At 45.9% G+C, this 18,795-nt stretch overlaps 1 protein-coding gene across 1 annotated transcript; it reads left to right on the top strand.

The window, feature by feature from the left end:
- The first annotated feature begins 3,084 nt into the window (after positions 1 to 3,084).
- On the top strand, positions 3,085 to 13,533 carry POMGNT2 (protein O-linked mannose N-acetylglucosaminyltransferase 2 (beta 1,4-)). Its single transcript, XM_061565752.1, has 5 exons — positions 3,085 to 3,497; positions 5,410 to 5,492; positions 8,210 to 10,217; positions 11,311 to 11,553; positions 13,229 to 13,533. The coding sequence occupies exons 3-5, from the start codon at positions 8,700 to 8,702 to the stop codon at positions 13,418 to 13,420; spliced, it is 1,953 nt and encodes a 650-aa protein (XP_061421736.1). The 5' UTR covers positions 3,085 to 3,497; positions 5,410 to 5,492; positions 8,210 to 8,699; the 3' UTR covers positions 13,421 to 13,533.
- The last annotated feature ends 5,262 nt before the right edge of the window (positions 13,534 to 18,795 follow it).

Raw genomic sequence — 18,795 nt, forward strand, 5'->3', positions numbered from 1 at the left:
GGAGACGATTGCAGGGCTGTTGTTGACAATGATGGCGAACAAGTGGAGATTCGTTGAGTTGTTGAAACTATTAACATACAATTTTTTATCATGTTATAGTGTATTATCTGTTCTTTTTCAATTAAAAACGATCGTTCCATATATGTCTTACATTTTTTTGAAGCACCCTGTATAATAAATTCAGTATCGGTACAGTGATATTTTTGTGGGCAACTTTTTATACTGCATGTGTTTGCTTACATGGAGCAAAATGATACCGGACGTTGAACTTGTCAAATGCGAGATTCAATTGACAGTAAACTCGTGGCCTTAGGTCGTGTCTGTGCGCTAGCTGGGTGAAATGGCCAACCTCTTTTGGGATGAATCACGCCGTAGCTTCATGTCGCTAGAGGGGTATAATAATAAGATCAAGAGGTCAACGAATTCAATGTGTATTATTGGTTCTTTCGGTAAAGTCACGTAGAATGGAAATAATACAATAATAAAGATATAAAACAATAAAAATTCTCACGACGTTTCGACTGCAACACAAGCAATCATCATCAGGTGTGAAATCCACAGAAAGATAATTTTAAAAAAAATTGTATTGCTGTGGATGATTGCTTGTGTTGCAGTTGAAACATCGTGAGCATTTGTATTATAGTAGGTTTTTACCCTTTTAACTGGTACAAAACTGACACCTTTATAGGTGTCAGTTTTGTACCAGTTAAAAGGGTAAAAACCTACTATTATATTTTGCCACTGGTAAAAGAGATCTCATAGCATTTGTATTGTTTCATCTTTTTATTATTTTATTATTTCCCTTCTACGTGACTTTACCGAAAGAACCAAGAATATGAATCCCTGCAGTCACGAAAGCTTTAAATCAGAATTCAATGTGGTTGAGACCACGCCCAGCTATTCCTTCCTTCCTTCTGCCAAGTTCCTGAGCTGTTACAGTCGACCACAATTGCCACTGAGGATCACTCTTTGAGAATCATCATTACTACCATCATCTGGGTACCAATCCATTACCTGTCTGGGTAAACTTGCACACAACAATGTTTGCAGTAATAAATGTCGTCTCCATCGACCAGGCATTCCTGGCGAATGAGACTTTGAAAATAATGATTGGCTCTCACCTGCTTCAGTTTAGGACACAGTCCGGTACTTCATATCACATTTCTCTTCCCTGAACCAAATCCCTGAACCTCCTTTTCCCTGAACGAAGTACTTAATATTTTTATTCTTGGTTCTTTCGGTAAAGTAAAGTAGAAGGGAAATAATAAAAATAAAACAATACAATTCTCACGACGTTTCTATTGCAACACAAGCAATCGTCATCAGGTGTGAAAACCATGGCAAGAAAATTTGAAAGAACCAAGAAGATGAATCCCTGCAGTCACGAAAACTTTAAATCGAAATTTACTTCATATTTATGAACATTAAAGGGTTTTGGAAAAGTCAATTACAAATCTTTGTAATCACTTTGAAAAATACACGTCTCATTGAAGACGAAATTTCTAAAAAGTTAAAATGTTAGTGGAGTTTGTTAATAAATTACTTCAGGACACAGTCAATGAAACAAATGTGGGATATTTCATTACTTATGTGTAACATGAACGGCCTTTTTGTCTTCTTGGTTCTTTCCCCTCGCTTCTGAATTACAGCCTCCCCAAACCATTCGGGTAATGGGGTGGTTGTTTGACCATACTTCACCACGCTAGTCAATGCTGGGTTGCTTTAACCAAATGCTCGTGTAACTACCAGATGTCCATCGGAGAGGCCCTCTCTGTTAGATATGAACATTGGTTCAAGCCAGCTTGACTGCTTATGAGACGCTGAATGTCAAAACCGGTCCAGAATTTGTTTCTGAAAAAAAGTTAAGAATAGGTTTTACCCTATTTACCCTTTCGGGCAACAACAAAAACCCACAATATTGCCAGAAAGGGTAAAACCTATTTTTATTCTTATTTTTCACACTTTGATACTGGCAAAAAGGTCCCAATTTGTTTCTGTTGACCCAAATAGGCGAAAATAATGTCCCCCCCCCCCATCACCCGCCAGAAGACCAGCTCGTGCGAAGGAGACGTAGTCGAAACGTCGTACTCGAATTGTAAACGCTGTAGGTTTGCTCTCCAACGCACCGCTGTGCTGAAATAGTCACGAATTGTCACGTTCTGTTGACGCGAAAAACCTCGCTAATTGGCGGCGTCGGGTGGTGGCGGGTTAAACGACACATTTATATATTAACGCGATCTGTCCCCTAAAAAAACAACACATTTAGTAAGTAGACGGTGGCCCGCTCATCTATTTTTAAATCCTTTATATTAAGTTCGCTTGCTTGCTTACGTGTTTGCGCGCTTGCTTATGACCGTGCAAATCTTTCGGTCGTTTTTAAACCCACTTCCCGTGATCCAATCGAGCTGACATTTTGCACACAGACTCGTTGTGCGAGACAATTAATGTTCGTGAAAATTTTTTTCCTAAATTTTACACTGTTTAGGGAAAACAAATTAAATATTTAATTACCAATTGTTTAATACTGGCAGACAATCATCTGACCCATAGGTGGCAGCCATCTCAAGCCAGAGGACGAGAGGACTCTAGCCGCCACGCATATAAAGGATTTAAAAACTTTGTTTTTAAATCCTTTATATTAAGTTCACTTGCTTGCTTGCTTGCGCGCTTACGACCGTGCAAATCTTTCGGTCGTTTTTTAACCCACTTCCCGTGATCCAATCGAGCTGACATTTTGCACACAGACTCGTTGTGCGTGACAATTTATTTTCGTGAAACTTTTTTTCTCCAAAATTTCCCACTTGTTAGGAATTTTTTTTTAATATTTAATTTAAAATACCAATGTGATAAAAATGAAACTCTTACTCAAGAAAAACAGAAATGAATAATAAAATAAAACCGATGCCACGCATATGAAGGATTTATAGTGAAAAACTTTGTTTTTACGGGTTAAACTTATTATTTCGCTGCACTGCCCTCTGCTGCCCATCACCTGCAAAGCCCTTCGCTTGAGAATGCGGCCGACGGAGCAAATCACCGCGGTCCCTAAAGTCTCCCACCCGCCTCCATTCATCCTCCTGCTCGCGTCGCCGTCCGTCGCTAAGGACCCGGACCCCGAGACTCTGAGTCTCTGGGACTCTGAGACTCTGAGTCCACGAGACTCTGGGACTCTGGGACTCTGAGACCTCTGAGACTCCGAGTCCACGAGACTCTGGGACTCTGGGACTCTGGGACCCTGAGACTCCGAGTCCACGAGACTCTGGGACTCTGGGACCCTGAGACTCCGAGTCCATGAGACTCTGGGACTCTGGGACTCTGAGACTCTGGGACTCTGGGACCCTGAGACTCCGAGTCCATGAGACTCTGGGACTCTGGGACTCTGAGACTCTGGGACTCTGGGACCCTGAGACTCTGGGACTCTGGGACTCTGAGACTGCAGGACCCCGAGACTGCGGGGACCCAGAGACTATCGGAGACCCAAGGCTGCGGGACCCCTGGTACCCCGATGATCCCTGACTGCGGGACGGACTGACCGACGAGCGACACATACGGACGGACGATCAGTCAGACGGACTGACTGACGAACAGACTGACTCACTAACAGACTGACTCACTAACAGACTGACTGACTAACAAACAGACAGACTGACTGACTAACAGACTGACTGACTAACAACAGACGGACAGGAGGACAGACTGACTTGACAGACTGACTGACAGACTGACTCACTAACAAACAGACTGGCGAACAGACTGACTTGACAGACTGACTTGACAGACTGACTAACAACAGACTAACTGACTGACGAACAGACTGACTCACTAACAGACTGACTCACTAACAGACTGACTGACTAACAAACAGACAGACTGACTGACTAACAGACTGACTGACTAACAACAGACGGACAGGAGGACAGACTGACTTGACAGACTGACTGACAGACTGACTCACTAACAAACAGACTGGCGAGCAGACTGACTGACAGACTGACTCACTAACAGACTGACAGACGAACAGACTGACAGACTGACTAACAGACTGACTGACAGACTGACTCACTAACAGACTGACTGAACAGACTGACTAACAACAGACTGACTGACAGACTGACTCACTAATAAACAGACTGGCGAACAGACTGACTGACATACTGACTGACAGACTGACTCACTAATAGACTGACTGACAGACGAACAGACTGACAGACAGACTGACTCACTAACAGACTGACTCACTAACAGACTGACAGACTGACAGACTAACAGACTGACTGACAGACTGACTCACTAACAGACTGACTGAACAGACTGACTAACAACAGACTGACTGACAGACGAACAGACTGACTAATAGACTGACTGACTAACAACAGACTGACTCACTAACAACTGACTGACGCATGAACTCTTGTGAGCTGCAGGTACAATCCCATATTCGCCGACACACATTTCGGCAGGTAGATTTTTTAAAGTTATCTATGAATATCATTCAAACACGATGTATATACACGCTTGTTAAGTCACTGAGCCTGAAGAGTATGTTGTGTATGTTCGAGCTCGTTTGCAGGCTGATGAAGTGTACCCCTGTATGTGATGCTACTCACTCCTGCGGTATATGGGGGGAGGAGCGGTGGCGCAGTGGTTAGCGCAATGCGCGTATTGACCACCCATGACCGACACGAAGTAGGTCTCTTCATCCAGCAGTGGATTGACATAGAGGCTGTGCATTGTACAACTCCGCAAAGAGTGTTACACGCTCGCCTCTGACGGGCATCTGTGTATTCGCAAGACAAGCGTACTGCAGCAACGTCCGTGCATTTGTTCAACGCAGGCCTTGTGCTGTGAACGAGGGCACGTGCCCGAAACGTCGCCTGTTAAATACAACTGTCTATATTTTAAGACGGTGTTGCAGACGAGTGCGTTGGGTTTTCGGCGTTGATTTGCGGTGCCAATGTTCCCACACCGAGGTGCCAGTGTCCACCATTGGTATCGGTGTCTCGTTAGGAATCTGACACTGGTGAACTGAGATCTTCGGCTAAGGCTGCTGCTGCTGCTGCCACCTTGATGCCCTTTATGAGCCACGGGTTCACTGGAAGTGATCATCGCTGCCAGTCGCATCCCTGTCAACCCCTTATGAGTGCTCTCTACCTGATATAATGCAGACCAATGCGGACCTTATGGGTCATCCCATGCCCTTAAAATTCTCAACTTTCATCCTACAAAGAAGTCTCATCACAAGGGAGAAGCACAAACAAATAGACATTTCGTTTGCCCGTATTGAAACGGCTGTACGACGTATGGACCTGAAAACTCAATTTCCCTGGACAAGAATACGGGGTCAAACCGCGTGGGTTGACACGGTGCGTGTCTCTGTCACTTTTCTGTGCTGTATGTTTTTTATTGCAGCACCGTAACGACAAGAGGAGGCCCGGCACACATCAACGACAGCTCTGTGGCGCCCCCTGACTCACCACGCGTGGAACAGAGAGGTTTGTCATCCTGCACTGTAAGCCCCCCCCCCCCCATAGGTCACATGAACTGATTATTATTACAATTGTAAATTTTCGGGGGGATGGATGGAGGGAGGGAGGGGGGGATAATTGCCATGTATATTCCAATTTCAAATTTGGGACCCAGACTCCAGCACACAATGGCCTAACTCTTACTTTTTGATTAATGCAACCACCGCAGTATTAACCGGGGTGGCCGCTGGAAATTAAAACCGTGAGCATCTGCAACGAGCGGCAAACGGCGATACCACAAGGCCACCTGATAGCACTCACTGGCCCTTAATTTCATGATCAGAGCTGGGATGTCAGATGATTTACGTCTGTGATTATGCTACCGATTATATTATCGGTTATATTGCTCGACTCTTGGGTAATGCGAAAATAATTTGGGGGAGGCAGGGGGGTGGGGGTGAGTATCACCTCTCTTTCCGATGGGAGATAATCGGCGGGGCATGGTCGATAACATCGACTTCATCAACTCTAGTTTTCCAGCTCTAATCATTATCAAAGCTGCCTGTTATTGTCTATCCAATGCTGGATGAAGGTGTCCCCCCCCATACTGTTATCGTTTATTGTTCCGTGATGCCGCATTCCTCATTGCGGCCACGCTTACTGATCTAAAAACCCACCATCTCCGTGGTCGTTGTACTCGTGGGTGCGTTCCTCTCCTTCAGCTACTATTTTGTCACCAGTCTTGTTGGTTGGGCATCAAGTCCCTTCAAGTACCGTGTTTTGCGCAAGCCCATTGACTTACTTACTGTGCTGTATAATGTGCTCATCGCTCGTTAGACTGGCATGGCTTAGCAGATATGCTGCCAAGTGTTTTCTAAAAGGCGATGCTTTGGATGTGCGATTCTCACGCTGGTTGTGGTTGAAGCTGATAAATGCATACATCCGAGCAGCTGAATGCTGCGAGCTGTGTAGTACCTGCACCACCGTTTCGCTAAATCACACCAATCGGCACGTCTGTCCTTCTACTCAATTACAGCTTGTCCTGCATGCTCCGTGAAATTTCTGTAGCAACCTTTCATGCCACAGTGCATCCCTAAAAGCATTGCCAAGGAATTGTAATCTGCTACCCGTTAGATTGGATTGGCTTGCCCCTAGATAGTTATTAAATTCATTCACTGCACACAGTGGTATAGGCATACTTTGTTGCGCATGAGAGCATTAATTTTATTGGCCATACTTTTTAGATTCCCTGCAGACACGATAGTGTGGATCTCCTCATTAAAGTATATACACTGTGCTGTGTAGGTGTGCATATAATACATAATTCATTAATTGCCCTTAAGCTGTAGGCTCTTTGCAGCATAGGTTGATTGATGATCGAGCACTCGCTGATTCACTGCAGTCAACTCACTCCCTGGCAGTCAGTCACCTCATTGTCACACTTCAAAATCTGCCACTGGTCGCTGTTCTCACAAACGTCTCATCCATACCACGTTCAACCCACTAACACTGCAGGTCACAACACTTCTCTTTTTTGCGATATCCGTCGCACTGATCGGCTTTGGAATGCCCTCCCACCATATCTTTACCCGAGTTCTTCAAACCGTGCTCCAGGAAACGTATTTTACTCGTAGCTATTCTACCTTCAGCGGTGATACTTTGTTACCGGCCACTCGGTGTTTTGAGCTTCAGGGTCTGTGCTCAGCAAACCTGAAAACATATTCTGCTCAGATTCATGACTCCCTCTCTTATCTTCACCTTTGCCAAATAAAGCCTTTGTGTAGCATGCAGAATGCAGTTTTTTTGCACGATATTTTGCTTATTGTTGCCTGTCATCAGCTATGGACCATTTAGAAAATATATATAAATAAAAACATGATTGCATCTTAAGTGTCAAAGCTCTACAGATTAATGTGCCAGTCTCCGTGGTTGAAATTACACTGCACATAATGTTTGATGTATTTTGTGATGGACAGTTAATTAAGCGTTGGGGTTTTTTTTCTCCATTATTTTTTTTGAGACTGAAAACGGTGTCCTCACAAAGGCAAGCACGGAATTCTCCGCACATTTGATGCTCACAAATCCATAAATCTCTGGGGAATGTAAGCTATGTGACGCCAGGTGTGGCTGTTCTTCCAAAATCCTTTCTCAGCTCGATGTCATTGACAGATTAAAAGCGATTATCAGCAAGAAGTGAAAGCGTGAGTTGGGGATTTTAAACGTCTCATCTGTCCACCTTTAAGCTTTCACACTGCCAAAATCAATAGGCTGTATTGATATTTTAGAAATGTATACCCACTATCCAGTGCAGAGGGAATACTTGAGATGAGATTTTAAGATGGGTAGAATCCCATTATAAATTCAGTTTATCATCGATCTTTCAAGAGTAGTGTATTTTGTTTTGAGAACACGTCTGTTCGTGTATTCAGAAAAATATGCCTCTCTGGCATGCTCAACAGTTTCATAGTTTTTATTTTTTTGCATGAACACCATTGCAAGACGTTTGGCTTAGTATACATGTAAAGAACATTGCAACTTTAACCAGAAAACGTTATTAAATACAATACTGTTGTTATAGAAAAAAATATACTTCATTTTCTGTTCCTGGCTTTAACACAGCGGATGGTAATAATTTTTTTCCTAACTGACATACATTAGTAAAACTATTTTATTTCACCGCCAAGTTACAAAATTCTGAATATGTGCATTCTGTTTCTGTCTCCAATAATGTGTGTTGAGTGCAGAGTTGAACGGCATTTTGGACAATTGACTACCTCCCTCGCCAATGCAGGTTACTTTAGAGACAACTTGACCACGGTCACTGCTAAGAGTGCCTGCCAAAAAGAATGTTCAGCTATATACACACCGTGGCGCTTTTGCTTATGCAGTAGTTTTTAGTATCCAAGTATCCTGCCATCATTAGCAAGGTTGTTTTCCATCAACATTACTTTAATGTTGTAAATATTGTAGCAGTTTGTGAAGATGATTTATCAGCTTGCAGCTGGAATGGTCGATTTCGTTCACATCAAGTACAATTTAATATATTGTCAAACACTAAGGTGAACTCCCCTCGCTTTAGCTGCTCCAGTTATAATCCCATCATCACAAACATCTTAAAATGACTGCCATGGCTTCCATGAACTTAAGCCCATGAGCATCGCCCATTGTGTCGCCGCTGTAGACATCATCTCAATACCAAGTAGATAACAGCAGCGGCAAGGATCCCCGTCGACCATGAACGTGCCAATGCTTCTCAACGGCGTGCTTCTGCCGGTGCTGGCGGCCGTGCTCTGGCAATACGTGCGCGTGCACGAGCGCGCCAGCCAGGCGGAGGAAGAGCTGCGAGCCGCTCGCGCCAGCCCGCTGCTGTCGCCCGCCGACTACACCGCCGCGCTGCACGAGCTGCACGCCCTCGGCACCGCTGCCGTCTGCACCGGCAAGGTTCACACCGACCGCCTATGCCGCTTCCAGCGCCTCTGCTATTGGTCGGACGCCGACGAGTTCGTGTTTTTCCACGGGCCCGGCTCGGTGTCGCTGCCCAGCCTCGGCGCACGCCGATTCCAGCCGGCGCTCATGGATTTGTCGTCCGTCGACGATCACAACACGCAGTACTTCAATTTCGTCGACATGCCCGTGTCAGCCCTGGGCGACTTGCCCCAGCCCGTCTTCCTGTCCGACCCGGCGTTGATCTTCAACCGTTTCAACCCAGGCAACATCATGCACGTTCTTCACGACGATCTGCTCCCAGCTTTTTACACCTTGCGGCAATTTGGCGAGCTAGGCAATGATGCCAGGCTGGTCTTTTCTGAAGGCTGGTCGGAGGGTGCCCACTTCGACCTGTACATGTTGCTCACAGACCGTCGCCCGCTGCTCAGAGAAGACCTTGCCAGGCTAGGTCCATTAGTTTGCTTTCCGCGTGCGTACGTGGGTGTCAGTAAGCTGGTGACTTGGTACCAGTATGGCTTCACACAACCGCAGGGGCCTAAGCCCAATCTCCTGGTATCGGGAAATGAGGTCCGGCACTTTGCTGACTTCATCCGAGAGAGGCTGAACGTGTCCGTGCCAGAGTTCAACTTCAGTGAACAAAACAGCGCAAATTCAGGCTCTCAGGACAGTGACTGTGACAAAAATTCCAAGACTGAGTGCACCATTGCGTCCGGTGAGAAACCAGCAGAGACGAGTCCCAGCTCTCTCGGTTCTACCGCTGACCATGGGCAAAGGAGTAAAAGTGCAGAAAACAACCCTGCCGGCAATGCCGTGACCGGCCACTCGGTGGTTCTGTTCCGGCGGACACTGAACCGGCTGATCCTGAATGAAGCAGAGCTGATCGTGGCCCTGGCACAGGAGTTTTCCACGCGTGTGCTTGTCGTGTCTGAGGAGTCCCACTCCTTCCCCGAGCTGGTGCGAATTCTGAGTGGCGCGTCCGCCCTCGTGGGCGTCCACGGCTCCCACCTCGCCCTCGCCGCTTTCTTGCCGCAGGGAGCAGCGCTCGTCGAGGTTTTCCCGTACGGCGTGAATCCGACGCACTACACGCCGTACCGCACGCTCTGCGGCCTGCCGGGAATGGGACTGGTGTACGCGGCGTGGAGAAACGAGCGGCGCGCCGACTCGGTGGCGCACCCGCAGCGGTCGTGGGATGAGGGTGGCATCGCCCACCTGCCCCCGGCCGAGCAGGAGCGCATCGAACGCAGTGCCGAGGTGCCCCCTCACCTCTGCTGCCGCAATCCCGAGTGGCTCTACCGCATCTACCAAGTGAGTGCTTCATTGTCCAGAGCTGTTCTGTGGCTCTCTATGTGGCCACGGAAAATGTCAATTTTCTCTCGTGTCATTTGTGGGGGTGTTTGAATATAACATTTCCAATCAGTCTTGGGAACGAAAAATTGCAGTGAATGGGGCATGACCTTCTTACTGTGCAATATGTTGTCTTCTGCGTGTTGCCACTAGATGGCAGACCTGCCATTGATTAAAGATGGTAGTGCCCTTGCATAAGTGCACAAAAGAAGAAAACCGGACTGTTATTTATTTTTTGGCCTCTGAGAATCAAGCTGCAAAGTGGTGACAACTGTATGATTTGTGGCGATGTTTTTAAATTGGCAGAAGGGCTGCATTGAGGCAAACATGTATTGCCTGTGCATAGGAATTAGGTCAATATGACCCAACTAGAGCAAATCCAGTTTTGCTTCTGGTCTCCCATTAACATTTTGGAACCCAACAAACGCATTCTTTGAATACATTTTACTTTTCATTGATTATTGAATGAGGCATGCATCATTCATGCTCGCCTGTCACTAAAGTCATTCTCTCCTTGTGATGTTGGCTAAAGATGAAGCATCAACTGGCCTACAGCTTAAGTTGCCATCACAAATACAGCTGGCATTCTAAATTTAGCCATTCCACCCATTTGTCAACGTTTCCACACTTCATAACGTTGTCAACGTATTTCAATATCAGCGTCTACATTTGTGCAATTTACAGCTCAGAAATCACCAAACAATAAGATATAATTTCTTACCTAACAATTTATACGGTTCTTTTATGCTCCCACATCTATGCTCACCTCCCTTCACAAACCACACTGACGAGTGTGGTGAAGTATGGTCATAAAAAAAACCAACACCTGCATGGCAAGAGGAAGCTCTCATCTAGCAGTGGAATGACAAAATGGCCGTACATATACACGAACACCTTAAAATGTTAACACTACGCACTTGCCTGTCTTTTAACAAACACGTTTTTAACGTGCGACATGTGTGGAGAGTCGGGTTATTTCCTCGTGTGCTTACCAGTCACCACCTCCTCGGTTGAACGACCCTAACTAAAACCGGCATCCCGTCGTCCCGTCCAGGACACACGTGTCAACATCCCGTCCTTCCTGGCGACGGTACGAGCGGCGCTGGGTGACCGTCCTCCCTCCCCGAGCGATGCCCCCGCGGTTCCCGTTATGTTCCCGGGCCGCGTGAGGGCCGCTCGCTGCGAGGCTGTGAACCGGCAAGACGGCGGCTCCCAGGGGACAGCCACGAGCTCCGCAGCTGGCCTCCTCGTGTCGTGGGAACCACCGTGGAATCTGCCCTTTCTCAAAGTGCCCTCGGTATTTCCCCTTTCTCAGAGTTTTTTTTTCCCTTCTTCTCCTCCACGATATTTTAAGACCACCGTTGCTTTTCGATTTAAAGCTTTCGTGACTGCAGGGATTCATCTTCTTGGTTCTTTCGGTAAAGTCACGTAGAAGGGAAATAATAAAATAATAAAAATAAAACATAATAAAATAATTCTCACGACGTTTCGGCCACAACGCAAGCAGCCGTCCTCAGGTGAAGACTGCTTGCGTTGTGGCCGTAACGTCGTGAGAATTATTTTATTATGTTTTATTTGTATTATTTTATTATTTCCCTTCTACGTGACTTTACCGAAAGAACCAAGAAGATGAACCACTGTTGCTGTTGTGCATCGGTTGGATCCAGAGATCACCAGATGTGTTCGATCCCACGGTACGGCAGTTTAAACGATGGGCAGGGGTTTTATTTATTTTTGTACGATCTTAAAGGGGCATTTTCACGGGTTGACTGGATTCATGAGAATGAACATTACGGATGGATATTAGGTTGTGTTACTTGCCCATTGCTAGAACAACAGGCAACTTCACGAAATATCCCCCCCCCCCACCTGTCCACTCGGCAGTATGTATGTGTACGGCACAGTCGAACGACAGGTCGCATTCTAGATTTGAAGTTTTCGTGACTGCAAGGATCCATACTCTTTGGTTCTTTCGGTGAAGTCACGTAGGTGAAGAATATTAAATAAATCACGACGTTTCGATTGCAACACAAGCAATCATCATCAGGTGTGACAGGTCACATGTGGTGGGGTAAAGTGTGGGTACTCCCACCTCTTGAACATATCTAGCCAGCGTGGAAGAGTAGGCCAAATACTGTCTATATCATATTTCTATAGTTCACTGGAGGCCGTTATACCAGCAATAGTGTGAATGAGACAATTCAGTCCTGCACCTTTACCTTTTTATTGCTGTCATTGTAGGTGGCAGGTGTAGCAAAATACATTGTCGTACTGCACTACTATGCTCCTATGTCTATGCTGCCTGCCGACACCATCCCACATTGACGATTGTGGTGAAGGATGGCCCAGTAATAATGCAAATAAAGCGTACACTAAAGGATAACATCATTAATCAATAAGAATGGCTTTTATTCTGAACTACAATTCTGGTGCCCACAACGGAGCACAGCCTTTAACGAGCCGTGCGTACACGAGGGTCAACCGATCCCAGCATTATCCGGGCTCAAGATTTCAAATCTAAAACTAAATGTAACTTTGTACTCATAAGGTAAGGTCCACTGAACTATCTAGCTTCTTTTTCAGAAGTGACCTGGACCACAAATGGATGGCTCAACAAAGTGGCGTATCGCGTGGAAATTTCAAGCAGCCAAATACTTCAGACGCACGTTTTTAAATGGGGAGGAAAAAACCGGAGGGCCCGGCAGAAAAATCCACACGACCACAGGGAGAACATGCAAACTCCAAATATACATGCATCAGGGTCGGGATCGAACCTACGGCCTCCTGCACACCAGGCGAGGTTGTTAACATCTCGCCACCTGACGCGATCGGGGCACATGCTGGGCGATGTGGTCTTCGGTTTATCATCTACATGGCCTTTGTGTACTCTCTGCCTCTGACTCCATCCCACCCCACACCCCACCCCACCCCTCTGTTATTTCTGCCGCTCCCACACTCGCCGAACCCCGTAGCACGAGGTGCGTTACGAGGTGTGGATCCAGGAGCTGGGCGAGAACACGTACACGCCCTACATCCTGCCCGTCCTCAACCACACGTTCCGTGAGCACGTTCGCCCGCACGCCACCTACCATGTGTGGGTCCGGTGCCTGCTCGGGGAGGCCCTGCAGGGACCATTCGCGGAGGCCCTCGTCTGCAACGCCTGAGCAACGATGCAAGTTTCGATTTAAAGCTTTCGTGACTGCAGGGATTCATCTTCTTGGTTCTTTCGGTAAAGTCACGTAGAAGGAAAATAATAAAATAATAAAAATAAAACACAATAAAATAATTCTCACGACGTTTCGGCCGCAACGCAGACCTGTTCTCCGCCTGAAGACGGCTGCTTGCGTTGTGGCCGAAACGTCGTGAGAATTATTTTAAAATGTTTTATTTTTATTATTTTATTATTTTTCTTCTACGTGACTTTACCGAAAGAACCAAGAAAACGACGCAAGTTTTTCGCGCGGGCGGGCATCGCACGTCGGCGAGGGCTCGCGCGGGAGTGACGCGCGTCCGTGGGCGTTTGCGTCCGTGTGCATATATACCACCCGTGAAAACCGTCGCGTGGAAATAAAAATTCGTAAACAGCTCTTCTGCTATAATCGCACGTGCGCAGTACGGCGCCTTTCCGCCTTTCTAAATGGGTACACCGCAGTTGATTGGCAGGTTGTGTGTGGTATACTCCCAGCTGTATCAAAAACGTCTGGCCAGTGTGGATGAGGAGGCCAAAACATCCTCTGGGGGAGCTCCCCAGAGCTCCCTTTAAGCCAAGTCCGTTCTGCTGGCAGTGGCGTAAGGAAGCAATTCCCAGGCTGTATCTTTTTGTCAATTCACTTTTAGATGGCGACCTCCCCACACCATGCTGGGTCATGGGGGTTATTTGATCTTACTTCACTTCACAAGTCAGTGTGGGTTGGTGAAAGTGGGGAACATAGAATCTGAGAGCATATTACAGTACAACAGAGCCCATGACGCAGCCCCGCGGTATCTGCAACACCTGTTTTATGCATGCTTGCCTTCCATCCATTTATTATCCAAACTCATTACTGCATAGCGCATCCAGGATAAATAAACATTCTGATTCTGAATACATTAAATATTGTTATTATTTATAAAAGTTGTAGTTTTCACCCATGAAGTATGGGGCGCCACGGTGGTGAGATGTTAACTCTCTTGCCTGGTATGCAGGAGATCGTAGGTTCAATCCCGACCCTGACGACTGGATATTTGGAGTTTGCATGCTCTCCCCGTGGTCACGTGCAATTTTCTCCGGGTCTTTCAGTTTTTTCCCTGCACATTTAGAAACGTGCGCTTTGAGCATTTGGCTGCTATACATGTCCACATGATGAGCCACTTCGTTGACCTATCATTTGTGGCCAGGTTTCTACTGAAAAATAGCTATATAGCTCAGTGGTCCTTACATTTCGATTTAAAGCTTTCGTGACTGCAGGGATTCATATTCTTGGTTCTTTCGGTAAAGTCACGTAGAAGGGAAATAATAAAATAATATAAATATAAAACAATAAAAAAATAAAAATTCTCACGACGTTTCGACTGCAACACAAGCAATCCAAAGCATTAAAATCTTGCTGTGGATTTCACACCTGATGATGATTGCTTGTGTTGCAGTCGAAACGTCGTGAGAATTTTTTTATTGTTTTATATTTATATTATTTTATTATTTCCCTTCTACGTGACTTTACCGAAAGAACCAAGAATATGGTCCTTACATGTTAAAATAAACAAATAACATGTATTTATTTATTTTCCTGCGTTGATTGTCTTTTTTTGCATTTCATTGCACGTTGCATTATTGTTTTGCGGTAGAGCTATATAAGAAGGAATTGCTATTAAAGGCACAGATAGATCCTTAAAATGCATGGCTTCTCCCACTCCGCTCTCAGTGCACGTTAAACCCATTAACAGTGGCCAAGACACATTGACCCCACATTAGTGGAAATCATTAAAGCCCTAAGTATTGACCCCAGCTTGCTTCTACAAGGCTGTCAAAGTGCACCGAGAGCTCCGCTGTTATTGGAACCCTTTCGTTTTTTTTACATTTTATTATTTATACAACTGTCACTCTTGGATGTGTAATTGCAACAAAAAGGGATGAGGTCACGGTAAAAATTAGCGACACTGGCTTATGGCACATGTGTTCAGATCAAGATGGCACATACCACTTTAAGCATTGTGTAAATAAATATTTGGGAAGCAGTCGTGCTGCAATAGCTTACTCATTTGACTATGCAGCATCGAGGTTAACGACACTTGGGAGTCTTACGAACACATCAATTCTCGCACAAGAATGCATCCTAACTTACCCACCGAAACCCATGCATTTTAGTGGAATTCAGAGTGGACCTTTACCTCTTAATAACGCGAGCCTTGTGCTGTATTGCTACCGTTGTGGGTTTTTGAAGCAATAAATGGCAGAGGGCAAAATTACTAAATTTATCAGGAGTGGAAAAGTTGTAATATATTCCAACCCAGCTCAATATTGTTTGAGAAGACGAAACAATTTAATGCCTCCGAGGCAAAGCCAGGTTTGAGATATAGCCAGTCCTGGCCATCAGCCTCCAACACCAATCCGACTCCACTGCTGATGAATTTAACAGTTGGCCTCTAGCGAATAAGCTGAGGCAAATAAGATACTGCCTTCAGCCTCGTGACTACCCCCAACATTAAATCATGTAATCTATCAGTATGGAAAGCCCTCTGGGGCCGGAGGTGTTAATATTTGAAATGCAGACGCACCTATGTGTGTTCCAACTGTGTGTTTTGTGAAGGTTTTGTGGTTGAAGTTGTATTTTTGCACCTGTGCAATAGACTTGTATGGCAAAGCATACGATGGCATATGAACAAAAGTGATTTGTTGAAAACAAATTGACTTCCTTATTAATATGGTTATTTGCAGTAGCTCGCTTGTGCACGTGTGCCCGTACAAAAGAATATGTCGCTTGAAAAATGTGTTTCGCTGAGAGCTGGCATTGAAAAATGAGAACAAAACAAACTCCCACTGTGCGACTAATGGAAGGGGGGGGGGAACGCACACAAAAAAAAACACATGAAAAGGAAAATACATTATAAAACCAGCGTATCAAGCGGCCAAGCGTTATTTAGCAAACACGTGCTGAGGACGCGTGCGTGGAGGTCCTCCGCGTGGGGACACCGAACCTAACGTGGTTCCAATGCTGCAGGCTGCAGCGAGCTCGCCGTCTGCCGCTGCCCGTGATTGATTGGACACAGATGACCTTAATCCAGAGCTGCAGTGCAGATAAACCGCATCTGTCGACCAGATTAGGTTACGTCGCGCGAAAGCGCCACCGGCACCAATGTTCGGAGGCGGAAAAATTACGTCCGACGACTTTGCTGATCGGCTCACTGGCCATGCTTTAGATAAAACGTACGAGGTTTATATGCTTGAGCAGTATGATGTGAATGCAGCGGTGGTTGTAAAATGATCTTCTTTGTATTGGCCGCGCTGCGGCGGTCGGATGTTTTAACGAGGTACGGAGCGGTCTGTGAGTTTCGAGTCGGAAGCCCGTCGCCCTGATGTTTCAGTTCTCCCCGTGCCAGACGCTGTTTCATCTCGCCAGACCCGAGAATAATTCTCGCACTACTTTCAGTTGTGCGGCTTGTGATCCACACTACTCAGGCATCTTGCTCGCTTACGGTTCTTTGGTAAAACTTAAAAGGCATCTCCCGACCGAAGTCCATCTTTGGAAAACGATCACTGCGTGTGCGTGCCACAGACCAAAAAAAATGCTTCGACAGCGCTGTCATTACACTGTACTGTATTATGTCCTGTTCACTTGAGCCACATTAACGAGGCGTTAAGAGGAATTATAGGACAGCCAGCATTGTTTTCGCCAAACCTAAATCATGCCTCATCACTAGCACATCAGCTTCAATGGTAAACATAAGCCAAAAACGAAGATTTCTGTCGTTCATGTAAAAGTAATAATTGTTTCAACGTTTCATAAATATTCTAAATATTTTAGGTGGAACGTGTTTATTTTCCTTCTCATGGAAGCCCCCACACGGTAGCCCTGCAGGTGGTGTGGTTTTATGGCGGGGCGGGTGGAATGGTGAATGTCACCGCAACAATTTTTGATCTGAAAATGCAATCCCTGGTGAGAATGGGATGCTGGATCATCAACGATTGACCCTGGAGCTGCTACTGCTGCTGCTTCCCGTCACGTTTCGTCAAACGTTTCGCGAGATGCTGAACGAACAAAACGCTCGTGTCCATTCGCACTAGCTCAGTTGCGTGTCTTTTGTCCGATGTGCGCAGCGTGTGCACCGCGCACGTGCGCATAAGTGCCGTGGGAGCAGTGCCCAGTGCACGTTGGTCGCCAAGTGTCCACGTCCGACCGTGCGCGCGAAGAAAGCGCCGCAGATCAATCCTCGATGCTTCACGAGCCTCCGTTTTGGTTTGCTGTAATTAATGTCCCCTAGTGTGCGTTAATGATGTTTGTTTCTATATTTTTTTATTGTGAATGTGTAGTTAAGATTAATAAAGTGGTTATGCTAATGCTTTGGAAGTTTGAAGAATGGTTTTGTGAAACTGAAACTTTGCGGAACGTATTACTGCATTTCTTTTTTTACGCTTTACTTTAAACGCTGTGATGCCAATGTTGTATGTTGAACTTCTTTCACACCGTACGTAGCCAACCGTGCTAATCGGAGATGCGTGCTAATGTTATGGTCTACTCTCTCAACCCACAATAGCAGTCGTACTTAATAAGATGTGCTGTATTGTCCAAGTTGTTAAAACTTCATACCAGTGCTTGGCAGGATGTGGAATTTACGAAAGTTTTACGGTAAGTTCATCCCATTTGACTGGACAGCAGATGGGTGGGTACCTCTAATTGTGCGAGAAGCAGCCACACTTTTACGATAAAAGCATCACGTTCCTTGCTTTATATTAGTGTGTAATAGTGGGAACAAAGACGGGTCTCAGAATAGTTCCTATATTATCAAAAAACTAAATTCAAAAGTTTTGTCTGCACACTTCCATTGGGTGCACTACTTAGATTCGGAGAGATAAGCAGTATTTTCGCTTGCATCGTTAATATTGACTCGCATCGTGTGCAATTACCCTTAACAAATGGTACTTGATGGAGTAGCCTTGTCCCGGATTGTTAGTGTGATTATGCCACGCCAAACGAAGGGCACTTGAGTGATTCACGGCATGTGCATGTTTTATATAATAGCCGTCGGAATGCTTACACTTCCTTGACGCACCGTTGACTTCGGCGCCCTTATATGGTATCGGGGTTTGCGTGTGCGACCGAGCACCGGGCATCCTGCACACGCCAACCACAGGTCATGAACTTTGCCGTGATTTTCTTACGTGCGTTTTCGTGGGACGTGGAGGAAGGGGCGGAGGAAGGTGGGGGGGGCTCTTCCTTCGATAAACGTGGATAGAGTTCAGAGTGAGACAATACAGTCATTCTGGGGGCGACCGGTCACAAGTTTGTAGCATTGTTCAAATAGCTACAGGAGAACTATCATCAGTGGCTCTATTACCCACCAA

The sequence above is a fragment of the Lethenteron reissneri genome, chromosome 35 (assembly GCF_015708825.2).
Source record: "Lethenteron reissneri isolate LAM-NWPU_2019-01 chromosome 35, ASM1570882v1, whole genome shotgun sequence".
In the NCBI taxonomy this organism is placed as follows: domain Eukaryota; kingdom Metazoa; phylum Chordata; class Hyperoartia; order Petromyzontiformes; family Petromyzontidae; genus Lethenteron; species Lethenteron reissneri.

What these genes read in the sequence shown, in the direction of transcription:
- POMGNT2 (XM_061565752.1), top strand. Translation starts at nt 8,700, where the DNA reads ATGAACGTGCCAATGCTTCTCAACGGCGTGCTTCTGCCGGTGCTGGCG. An exon ending in GGCTCTACCGCATCTACCAA is followed by an intron (nt 10,218 to 11,310) that starts GTGAGTGCTTCA and finishes CGTCCCGTCCAG; the next exon opens with GACACACGTGTCAACATCCC. An exon ending in CCTTTCTCAAAGTGCCCTCG is followed by an intron (nt 11,554 to 13,228) that starts GTATTTCCCCTT and finishes CGAACCCCGTAG; the next exon opens with CACGAGGTGCGTTACGAGGT.